The 12,581-nt window shown below is 43.6% G+C and overlaps 1 protein-coding gene across 4 annotated transcripts in view; it reads right to left on the bottom strand.

Moving 5' to 3' along the window:
• The window catches only part of COG5 (component of oligomeric golgi complex 5), a 161,447-nt gene that overhangs the window by 138,121 nt on the left and 10,745 nt on the right, over positions 1-12,581 (bottom strand). For all 4 annotated transcript variants that reach the window (XM_081023568.1, XM_081023569.1, XM_081023570.1 and 1 more), the window contains exons 5-6: positions 12,484-12,553; positions 8,035-8,155 (exon numbers count right to left, since the gene is read on the bottom strand). In XM_081023568.1, coding sequence (XP_080879694.1) covers positions 8,035-8,155; positions 12,484-12,553 — 191 coding nt within the window. The remainder of the gene's footprint in view (positions 1-8,034; positions 8,156-12,483; positions 12,554-12,581) is intronic.

The raw sequence follows: 12,581 nt of genomic DNA, 5'->3' as shown, positions 1-12,581 counted from the left end.
TGTGACTCCTTGCTTCTTGATCCTCGGACCCTTGACGTTGTGACTCCTTGCTTCTTGATCCTCAGACCCTTGGCATCTTGACTCCCGGCTCTGTGACCCTCGGACTCTTGGCTTCCGGACTCCCGTTCCTGCTCCCACCTTGCCATCTTGGCCCCGGTCCCGATGTCCCCAGCCAGGACTTCATTCGTCCGTGAACCAGACCGTGACACAGGGGAATCCCCTCTTACGCAGGGGTTCTGTTCCCGGGACAAGAGCAAGTGGGGATTCCCCCATTCCATTCTGCCCCCTTTCGGCAAGGAAAACGGCGCATGCGTCAGCAGGAGTGTGCTGGTTGCATGCAACTGGGGAGACGCCCGTGCCTAAATGATGCTGCCAATGTGCTACTGTGTGCATGATACAGAGCTTCCTGTCAATAAGACGACCATGAATGAAACAAGTTATGCCCAGGCCTGTGAAATACTAGCAAGCCACCAGATTTTATTCAAGGAATATACCAAATGCATTTGGCTCCATTTATTGTTAAAGATCCTACAACACACCATAGTGTTTTGAGCCCTTCATTTGGAGGTTCTTAGATATCTGCGGCCTCATCCTGTGAGCAGCATGCATCAGACCTGCCTTTTATGTAAGGTTCTGTTTTTAGCTTTTAATCATTTTGGTTTTAATCTAATTCTATAACTTGCTTTGGATTACTTTTTATAAAAGAAAAGCAACTAATAAGTGCTAACAACAACAGTAATAAATAATAATTATTGTTGTTGTTGCTACTCTCCTCCCTATTCCCCTCTTCTTTTCAAGCCATAATTTTTAAGTTTTGAATTGATGTTTAAAAACCCTCTTTAGCCATACATGCTGAAAACACATTACCTGCTAGTAATTGATATATCCCTCGTTTTTAAAGAAATTTCTCAAACACATAATTGCTCCAATTTGCATTCTCTTGATTACTTTATTCAAATCCTTCTCCATGATTTCCTCCCCCTTTCCCTTTCCTTTCTTTGTGTTCTCTTAATTAAATTATAGGGGTTATTTTTAGACTCAGTGGGCCTTTTATTTTATGTCTTATACAGTAGTGCCAAGTACATGCACTTAGCTAATAAATACTAACACTGCATTATGCTGGAAGCCGCTTCAATTTCAAATTTCAATTTCACTGCAGGAACCTGGACATAACCATGGTTCTCAAATCCACAGCTTCAGCGCATACTTGCATTCATTTTATCTCAGGCCGGCAATGGCCGTACACAAGTGGGGAAGGATGTGTAATCTTGGAGCATAAGATTCTCCTAAACCACATCTGTTTTTCCTTGTTGCGCACAGACGATAGAGCAGGGATAACCAACATGGGACCTTCCATTTGTTGTTGGAACTCCCAATTGCCCGCAGCCTCAATCAACATAGCCAATGGTCAGAGATGAGGGGAACCGTAGTGCAACATTTGGAACATTGACTACCCCTGCTATAAAGTGTAAAAAGGTAAAGGGACCCCTGACCATTAGGTCCAGTTGTGGCCGACTCTGGGGTTGCGGCGCTCATCTCGCTTTATTGGCCAAGGAAGCCGGCGTACAGCTTCCGGGTCATGTGGCCAGCATGACTAAGCCCCTTCTGGCGAACCAGAGCAGCGCACGGAAACGCTGTTTACCTTCCCGCTGCAGCAGTACCTATTTACCTACTTGCACTTTGACGTGCTTTCGAACTGCTAGGTGGGCAGGAGCTGGGAGCGAGCAACGGGAGCTCACCCCGTTGCAGGGATTCGAACCGCTGACCTTCTGATTGGCAAGTCCTAGGCTTTGTGGTTTAACCCACAGCGCCACCCGCGTCCCATGCTATAAAGTGTATCTGATGTCAATAAGCACTTTGGACTCCAGATCACACAGTTTTAGCTTCCTTTTAGATTCCCAATGTGAGGGCACTATTATGTTTTTTGGGGGGTGGGGGTCTTACAGGGCAATCCTATGCCTTTCTGCTCTGAAGTAAGTCTAATGAGATGTAGTGGTACCTTGGTTCTCAAACGCCTTGGTACTTGAACAACTTGGAACCAGAATGCTGCAAACCCAGAAGTAAGTGTTCCGGTTTGCAAACCTTTTTCGGAAGCCAAACGTGCTCCGTTTTGAGTGTTTCACTTCCAATTTGAATATTACGCTGAGGTTTGTCTGTTTTTGCTATTTCTTCTGCATTTTTATTTTTGTGGTTTTTTGTTTTGTTTTTGTGACTGTGTGGAACCCAGTTCAGCTACTGATTGTGTGACTGCAGTACAGTGGTACCTCGGGATGCGAACAGGATCCGTTCTGTAGCCCCGTTCGCATCCTGAAGCGAACGTAACCCGTGTCCACATGTCTGCACGTGCGTGGGTCACGTTTCGGCGCTTCTGCGCATGTGCGTGACGTCATTTTGACGGTCTGCGCATGCATGTGCGGCGAAACCCGGAAGTAACACGCTCCGTTACTTCCGGGTCGCCACGGAGCGCAACCCGAAAATGCCTAACCTGAAGCGTATTCATCCCGAGGTATGACTGTACATTGTTTATTGCTTTCATTTCATGGATCAACGGTCTTGTTAGATAGCAAAATTCATGTTAAATTGCTGTTTCAGGGGTTGTTTTTAAAGGTCTGGAACGGATTAATCCATTTTGCATTACTTTCTATGGGAAAGCGCGCCTTGGTTTTGGAACACTTTGGTTTTGGAACGGACTTCCGGAACGGATTACATTTGAGAACCAAGGTACCATTGTATACCCTTATAAAAACATGCATAGGATGTCAGCCAACTTATATTTATTGTTATTTATTAAATCTGCATACCACAATTCATCCGAAGATCACAGGGCAGTTCACAAAATGAGAACACAAAATACGTAATACAAACAAAAACAAGGCAATAACCCCACTCCTACAAACTTACCCAGGAGTAAGCCTCATTAAATTCAATGGGACTTACTTCTGAGTAGATATGCATAGGCTTGCACTGTCCTGTTAAATTTCTCATACCACTGTTTATCCTCAATGCACTTTCAATTCTCGTCAGTGTATTTTCTCATCACAAAGGCCAAAGATGGTTAACATGCAGCTTGGCACTGTTCCAAAACTTTCCTTAAGTATGCTACAACTAACCTGAACACTAAGGACAGCTTAGCAACTACTCCACAGATCACACAAAGGAGGTATGTTTCCTCTTGAACATAAGCTGCTTTAGACTGCAACCCTAACTTCCCCTCTTACCTGGCAGTAAGCCCCACTGAATCCAATACTTCTGAATGGACGTGATTGGGATGCCGCCGTCACTCTCAATTAAAAGGGAAAACATGGCACACAATGACCTTGGCAAAATTTAAAAACAATGCACAAACATTTATAGGTACATGTTTATCATTTGGAAACCGGTGGGAGTGCAGACCCAAGAATGCACGTTCTCGACTTCTTGAAGTTCGCCCACACAAAACCTTCTCTCAAAGAGAAACGGTAAAAGTACGGATGCACACACACGTAATGCAATCGCTGATTTGGAATCCAGAAAAGGGATACTGATTTTGAAAGATTAAAGCTGAGGCTGGATTATTATTTTTTTACTAAAATGCTCACCTTCTCCCCCATTCCCACACAAAAATATTCAGGAACCCTGGATTCATTATTTTATTAGTAATAAATAAGAATTCTGCCAGGAAAACCAAAATTCTGCTTGATGATGAAATAGAACACCAATATGATTCATTTAGTAACTCAGGCTTGGTTCTCCCACCCCCATCCTCTGGTTAAACGTCTTTCTATAGTTAGGCTGAACGGAACACTCACATTCCACCAAATGCATTAATTGGCAATAAATCCCTTTGGGTCATTATACCAATCATATCCAAAATTCAGCTGCACAAAGAATACACTAGCTAAGCCAGCAAATATTATTCATGTGATAATCATTGCACATTACAGGCATCGCCGTAGTTTCGGTTCATTGAACAGCTAGTAGCATAAGCTTAATTTTTGCACAACGCTGCGATAATTACATGGTATGCTTGCTGTTATTTCCTACAATCTAACAAAACTATAGTGAACATTTTACTGTACAGCTAGATGAGTAACCCTCTTGTTTTTGTTTACAATCCATCCTAAGGAGTTTTGTGAATGTGAAACATCTGAATGGCGAGAAGGATGTGGTATTTTGAGCAGAAGGGAAGGAAAGAAAAGAAAGAAAGTTATGGGGTGCTATGGAAAAGATCCCCAGCTTATACAGAACATCACAGTTTAAAAACACTGCCTTGGAGGTTGCAATCCTATCCCCGCTTACCTTGAAATAAACCCCACTGAATCATTGGGGCCTACTTCTGAGCAGACGTGGTTAGGATTGTAATGTTAGTTATTGTACAACCTTGACCCAATGGAAAAGGAATTCAATCAGTTAAGCACCTTGAGAACCAGTAGCCGATTTCTGTTGTGCTGCCTAGTACCTGCTATGATAAAGGGACATGGGTGGCGTTGTGGGTTTAAACCACAGAGCCTAGGACTTGCCGATCAGAAGGTCAGCAGTTCGAATCCCCATGACGGGGTGAGCTCATGTTGCGCGGTTCCTGCTCCTGCCAACCTAGCAGTTTGAAAGCACGAAGTGCAAGTAGATAAATAGGTACCGCTCCGGTAGGAAGGTAAATGGCATTTCTGTGCGCTGCTCTGGTTTGCCAGAAGTGGCTTAGTCATGCTGACCACATGACCCGGAAGCTGTACGCTGGCTCCCTCGGCCAATAAAGCGAGATGAGCGCTGCAACCCAAGAGTCGGTCACAACTGTACCTAATGGCCAGGGGTCCCTTTACCCTTTACCTACCTGCTGTGATTCTTGCACAGCAATGCATAAGGGGTTTGATCCTGGCACTGCTGCGTGCTACACCAGAAACTCCCTACCTGCTAATTTTAAGTAGGATACTTGTGCAGCAGGTCAGAACCATTGGTCATATGAGGCATAGTAACAGTGGAAGCATTTGCCCCCTTCACACTTTATAATTGCTTGAAGGGGGTTTGCTGCAAGTAAGGAGGAGCTGGGCTGCACTGCTGCCTCCGATGCTACACAACTTACTTCCACCACCACTCAACATCTATACAATGACTTCTATTTCAGCAAAGCCTTTCTATGTAGGCTTTCCAGGAATCCCGGAAGCCTGATAACGAAGAGTTTACATTCATAGTCTTCCCCACTACACACATCCACACATAAGGGTTGGAGAGCCCATGAGACACTAGGGGCGCCATCCCTTTAATCACGTGAACCTGGTGCTTTCAGATCAAATGGAAGGAGCTTTCCAGCACTAGGACAGCTGAAAAAGAACCAAACATTGACCAATTTCAAGGAAGACATTGAACTTGCTTGTCTAAGAGGTAATACACCTTGTGATTGTCAAAGACCGGAAACAAACCATGGGAAGTGGTCAGCCGCATTATGCCTTCTGTGTGGACTTTCTGAAAGCATTGGGTTTGACCATGGTAGAAAACAAAATCCTGAACCTTCATCTAATAAAGCAAGGTGATTATTACGTCAAGAGTGCACCCTTGTGAATCACTTGATAGAGGCAAGTTATATGATGGCTCTGAAGAGATAAAGGGTTGTTTGGTGCTAGAAATATATTAAATTGAATTCTACTCAAGTACTTTACCATGCCTTCCTCTTCATTTCAACCCCCTGTGCTTCCTCAAAATCAACTCTTCGGAACCGAGAGACCCTCCAGTACCACCTGGGATACAGGGGGTGCAGCAGGACTGGGAGAACTGGCAAAACTCAGCGGGAGCAGCGGGAGAGGGCTACCTTACACATGCAGAAGTATCTTTCTATTTTACGGAAGGCTCATTTAGATCCAACTCACACAGCACACATTATTGCATTGTAAGTATAACAGATAAAGGTGATTAAAGACGAAAAAGAAATTGCCCACAGATGCTTCTTCAAGTTGGTCAGTTCACTCCAATCTAAACTACTTTACCAAGGTGGCACAAACCACAATTTGAGCAGATATAACACCAAAGAGGGATGCTATGTCAGGCAAGCAAGCAAGTCAGCATCTTCCATTTCCCCCCCTGCTGATCAACTTTGTTGCATTAAAACTTCCAAAACAGTGTTAAGGTTTAAAGAACTCCAAGATTAGTTCAGCAGTCATACCCTGGTGGGCGTAAAGCCGAATAAACATTTTGAAGTTTGAAGCAGTCATACCCTAAGGGCAGCGTGCAACTCATTAAAAAGACAGCAGTACATGTGTCTAAAACCAATTAAAGCACTGATACACTATCTTCTGTTATTTTAGTTTATGCTGAATTTAATTTTGTAAGATAAACAGGTACCATACACTAATCTCAACAAATTCCATGTCCTAACCTCCGAAGACCTGACTGAGGAGGTATGTCTTCAACTGCCTCTCAAAAGAGTATAGCGCTGAGGCAAGATGTACCGTATTTTTTGCTCTATAAGACGCACTTTTTCCCTCCTAAAAAGTAAGGGGAAATGTGTGTGCGTCTTATGGGGCGAATGCAGGCTGCGCAGCGAAGCCAGAACAGCAAGAGGGATCACTGCACAGCGCTCCCTCTAGCTGTTCCAGCTTCTGGCTTAGCCCCTCAGTCCCTTCCCCCACCTCCTGCAAAAGCCCCCAACAGCCGCGCTCCCTTTAAAGAGCCGCGCAGAGCGTGAGTGCGGCTCTTGGGGGCTTTTGCGGGAGGTGGGGGAAGCGCCGCACACATGCTCCATGCGGCTCGTGAAAGGGAGCGCTGAGCAGAGCCTGGGATGCATACAGGCTCTGATCAGCGCTCCCTTTAAAGATTTTTTTTCTTGCATTCTCCCTCTAAAAACTAGGTGCATCTTATGGCCAGGTGCATCTTATGGAGCGAAAATACGGTATCTTAGTGAGAGGATGTTAGGGTTGGGTTGGGTTGGGTTGGGTTAGGGTTAGGGTTAGGGTTAGGGTTAGGGTTAGGGTTAGGGTTTGGAGCAGTTACTGAGAAAGTCCTGTGTGCCTGCTCCTCACGGTAGGTCCCCCACCCCATAACCCAAGCACCCATAATGGGCAGCACCCAACACAAAACAGGAGTCTGCAGCAGCGGAGTCTGCAGCAAGCAGATCAGGCGCCTGGGGTGGCACACAATCCCTGCCCCCAGGGGTGGAGCCAGCCACCTGCAGGACGGGGCGAGCCGGGGCAGGACACTCCACGAGGCCTCCGAGGAGTCTGCCTGCCCCCTCCTACTCAGCTGCCCTACAACTGAGGGGGAGGTGGCGGGCGGACCGTTTGGGGCAGCGCGGAGGCTGCGGGTGCCCAAGTCACCACGTCACTCCCAGGAGAGACGTGTGGCTCGGGCACGCTGCAGGGCCCATGGTGAGTGCCGCCCGCCATTTTGTCACCCCCCTCAATGGTGACATCCGGGACAGCCCACCCCCACCACGTTCACCTTCCTCTGCCCCTGGTCTGCAGCCAGGGGGAAAAAAAGCAAATCCCTGTGTGTTCAGACAGAAGTGCTTTAGAAGAGCACACGAAGTTTTCCAGACCTCAGCCATGATCTAGTCAGTGTTGAGGCAACAGTCATTGAAAAACTCATCATGCTGACTGCAGACAACAGCCTCTGAATGTGACATATAACAACAGAGCTTAAAACATATAAAGGCAGCTCCAAAATATCTGAAACCGGTCTGCATCAATCAAATTCCCACCTCTAGAAAACTGAGAATGTCACCACCATAGGTGTTTTCATTATTGCTGAATAAACCCAACTTAAGAATTGTATTTTCCATATAGTCCATTACCCCTGTAAGAAATAAGGAAACTACCGTATTTTTCCGTGTTTAAGACTAGGTTTTTTTCCCTTAAAAATAATGCCAAAAATTAGGGGACGTCTTACACACGGATACATCTCCCCCCATTTTCTTAAATCTGAGTTCCCCAAAATAGGGGACGTCTTATACATGGGGGCGTCTTATAGACGGGAAAATATGGTACATTTCCCATACCAATTTTTTTTTAAAGGAAAAAGCATTTCACATTAGCAAATAGAACACCACTAAAAATGACCAAGTCAACTCACCAAGCTCATTGAGGCTCTGAGCAGCTTTTGTTATCTCTCTGCTTCCTCCCTGTAGCTGGCCTTGAAGTCTCTTGCTGACATACAAGATGCGCATTATTCTCCGCAGCAAGTCACAGGAAGCCTTGATAGGAAACACAGTTTAGGAATATATTCAATATGTTACATTATTATACAGTTGTTAAGTACCAGCTGTGGAAACACAGCACACATTTCTGGCCTGACAATAGGCGTGTATGATCACATTATGGTTCCGTTCATGGTTTGATATCATCTGGAATACACTATCATAAAAACACGCCACAGAGGGTTGTAACTACAAGCTGCTCTGTGGGGATGGAAGGGCATATAGTCACAAATGCACAGTGGGGGAATTCTACAGATAAAGACTGCAATTCTGTTGTGTTAAAACCATGGAGAGTCTTGCTACAGACTTCAAAAAGAAGCAGGCGAAGGCTTAAAATGTGCAAGTCTCTCTTCAAAAAAACCCAACCCAAAGCAATTCTGGAGAGCGGGATCTAATTCTGCATGCAAATTTTCACAAATCAGCACAACAAACACATTATCAATCCTTTTATGCAGGAGCCTGAAGTATACATATATACAGTGTACAAACTTTAAAATGACAGTAATCAAATTTAAATTCAATCTTGGGTTTTTTATTTCCTGAAACCAATTATTGTAAGTGCCTGGTTTAAAATGATATCTGAATGCAGTGCTAATAAAGTCCCTACTCAAAATCTCTCAAAACAAAATTTACTTATTTCTCCATCAAACATACTGAGTTATAGCCAACTTTCCGCAGAATAAACCAGGGGTATAAATGTGTGGCTTTTGACGTCCAAGTTCATAAATATGAAAAAATAGATCATAAATTTTACCTAAACTGGGAACTCAATGGCATGGACATTTATATCTGGTTTGGATGGAATGCTAAACCATAGTTTAGTTTTACTTTTGCTTCCCATCTCCTCCCCAGCACATCCAACTGCTCCCCAAACCAGAAACTATTTTAAGTTTCAGCTAGGTTTATTCCAGGGACAGCCAAACGTTATTAGACGTTATTAGATTATAACTCCCATCGTTCCTACTGCTGGTTGGGTCCAATGGGAAACGTAGTCCAACAATATCTAGAGGGCCACAGTTTCTCACAGTTCAAATGAAATTAGAACTAATTCGGGGATGGGGAACCCATGACTCTCCAGATGCCATTAGAATACAATAGCCATCATGCCTTAGCCAGCTGGCTGCGGCTGATGAGAGCAACAACATTTTTTTTGGTTTAGGTTCCCCAAACCTGAATTAATGCAGGTTGCTTGGTGACCTAAAATGTGTAGAAAGAGAACCAAACATAAATCCACAACTGCTATTCTACCAATATCTATTCTATGATATGTGAGTGACATGACCACTGGTTAATGGAGTATCATAAAGATTAGATCTAGTTTCAAAGAGTATCTATTCCAACGGTTCCTGCGTCCAATTAGTACTATGCATGCTTGTTTGGTAAATGAACTAATCGGCGGAAAGCTATTTAAAGTAACCCTTTTTTGTGGGCGATTTAAGTCACGATTTAAACCAATTATTTATATCCATCCACTCTGCGTCACATAAAAATATGCAAATTGGGGGACATTTAATTTGGCAGCTGAGTTTCTGCATGCTACAAATATGTATAGGCTCTATGCATCAGAGATATATGGAGAGAAAGTGTGAAGCCACAAGGAAAGAGCCCTTCTCTCCTCCAAGGTCCCTTTATATTATTTATTATTTATTGAATTTATATACCGCCCTATCCCAGAGGTCTCAGGGTGGTTCACAGAATAAAATATAAAACCACAAAATATATAATCAAAATAAAAACAACAACCCAATAACACACCCCTTTATAAGCACACTGAGCCATTTGGCAACTGCCCTGAGATCTGAGAATGAAAGGTGGTATACAAATTTAATAAACAAACAAACAAACTACATCTCTGTTAACACTGTCCCAAATTGCCACAGAAGATGCATGAATACTGCAATCATGTGGGCCGGGCTGATTACATGAGTGCTTCCTATAAAAATCACTATGCTTACTTCTGGCGCAATTGGCCCACCCTCATGGCTGCAGAATTCACACACCCTTCAGTTGTTTGAGACAGAACTATGGAGAAGAAGCACCCAGAGAGCTTGGTGTGGGAGTGAGCACAAGTGCTTAAATGCTCTACCGATGTTTAATGTGTATTTTCAGCTACCTGATACAGTGGACGCTTGGGTTGCACGTTCGCTACCCTTAGCATTCGCAACCCACGTCTGCGCATGTGCAGGTTGCGATTCGGGGCTTCTGCACATGCGCAAAGAGCGATTTATCGCTTCTGCGCATGCACAACTGCCGAAACCTGGAAGTAACCCGTTCCAGTACTTCTGGGTTTCGGCGGTCCGTAACCCAAAAAAACGCAACCTGAAGCGGCTATAACCCGAGGTATGACTGTATACTGAAAGATACGTCTGCAAGTGGACCTACAGAGTACTGATGACAGCAAAACTCTGCTGGTTTCAGATTCTACATTAGATATTCCACGATATGCAGTATTTTTGTGCATTGAATTAAAGAACACCATCAGTCTTTAACAAACTACAGTGGTACCTCGGGTTACAAACACCTCAGGTTACAGACTCCACTAACCCAGAAGTAGTACCTCGGGTTAAGAAGTTTACCTCAGGATGAGAACAGAAATAGTGCGCCAGCAGCGTGGCGGCAGCGGGAGGCCACATTAGCTAAAGTGGTACCTCAGGTTAAGAACGGACCTCCAGAACGAATTAAGTTCGTAACCAGAGGTACCACTGTACAATCACGGTCCTAAAACATTCAAAGGTGAACAGCCTATTAGAACAAGTGATTAGAAATCTGATGCCTTGGTAGGATTTGTGGTCTAGACGAGGCAACTTTCGGTAAAGCACAAGTCTCATATGTTTAAAAAAAAAACACCCTGAAATTACATCTGAGCTCTGTGCTTCATCTAAAGTTGCCTAGTGACAAATATTCCCTTCAATTTCATAACAGTTCTATATTATATAACATGCACTTCCGACATTTTGACTGTTAATGTAATCTGTTGAGAGCACTATCTATGCTGCTGGAAGATGGGGGGAAAAGAGGCATGTGCAGATTTTTAAATATATTTTCACACAACCCAAAATGTTATTTTAACTCATTATAGACACAGCCTGGAATATGGTTAACTGACATAAACTCTTAATCACTACACAGTTCGAGCACAGTAAAACGCCTGCAATTTCAGGGGAAAATACGTATTACAATCTTCAGGAGTTCTAGAAGTGACAAAACATGTCAAAGAGTAGATCAAGCAAAACCTAAATGTTAGGGCAATTGTCTAGAGAAGAGCTTTGGGGGCTGCTGCAGCTGAGTGGCTAAATTAAAACAGAGAGTGTGTTATGCTGGTTATACAAGCTGCGAATTATTCTGTTAAATCCAAGTAAGCATATAGTCAAGCTTTGCTACCTCTGCACCACCAAAGAGCATCTATCAATGTCAACTCGGCACAATATCTACTGGGTTCAATGCTCAAGAGGCCTGTAATTTTTATTTTTTTTTTAAGCGAACAGGAAACAGAATCTGAATTCTGCCCTATGAAGGTAACTATGGTTTTGTGCATGAGGGACAGAAAAGCACCGACTAGAGCTTTGGTTGAAATAGTCAGAACTGTGTCCACAAGTTGCGGTAAAAAAAACAATTTGGTGAAAAGCATATGAAGCTGGGGAAAGCTTGAAAATTTGTTTTGAACTATCCAAGACTTGAAAAACAGCAGCAACTGAGGAATCCGTCCAAGTTCATTGCTGATTTGCCAATCAATTTTTAAAACATTTTGCCAAGTAAAGAAAAAAATAAGGACCGCTCCCGGCATGAGAAGGCAGCTACATAACCCTAGTCAAAGGATGCTACCAGGGAGACACAAGAGGAGATAACCCCATATAAATTACCTCAGTTGAAATGAGCAATTACAGATACGGAAGAAAGTTTGTGCCAAGCACAAATCTGCGTTGTGAGAACTTGTTTTTCCTTTCCACAAGGATTTATAAAGTGCACGTATTCCGTGGTTTCAATTATTTATTCTGGGAGTGTTGTCTTTGGAGTCCCGTCCCCCACTTCCAACCAGTAACCATAGCAACACTCAGTCAGAAGAAAAACTACAGAGTTCTCTCTGGCCACCATTAAATCTTGTTCATATATCGGCTCGATTGTTGCAAAGTTGTAAAGAAACACGGCCTGAAATGCTTCTGAAGAACGCATCTACTATTCTCAGCATTGTTGCATTCCTGTCTACAAGAAGAAAACCGTCCTTTTGACAGAATCGGTAGATAGTTCTTTGAACTGCTTTCCCCCTCTCCAATCAAAAGAAATGTTATTCCTGGAGAGTAAGGGATTAAAGACGATTGTAAACTTACCTGAAGCCTTGCTAACTGTGCCGTACGGGACACGATTTTGTTGTAAGGATCGATTATTTTGGCTCTGATTCTGATGAAAAACGAAATATATTTTAGAA

The sequence above is a fragment of the Podarcis pityusensis genome, assembly GCF_964106645.2.
Source record: "Podarcis pityusensis genome assembly, chromosome: 10".
Lineage (NCBI taxonomy): Eukaryota > Metazoa > Chordata > Lepidosauria > Squamata > Lacertidae > Podarcis > Podarcis pityusensis.
The sequence above is the reverse complement of the archived record's forward strand: the minus strand, read 5'-3'. Positions and strand labels throughout refer to the sequence as shown.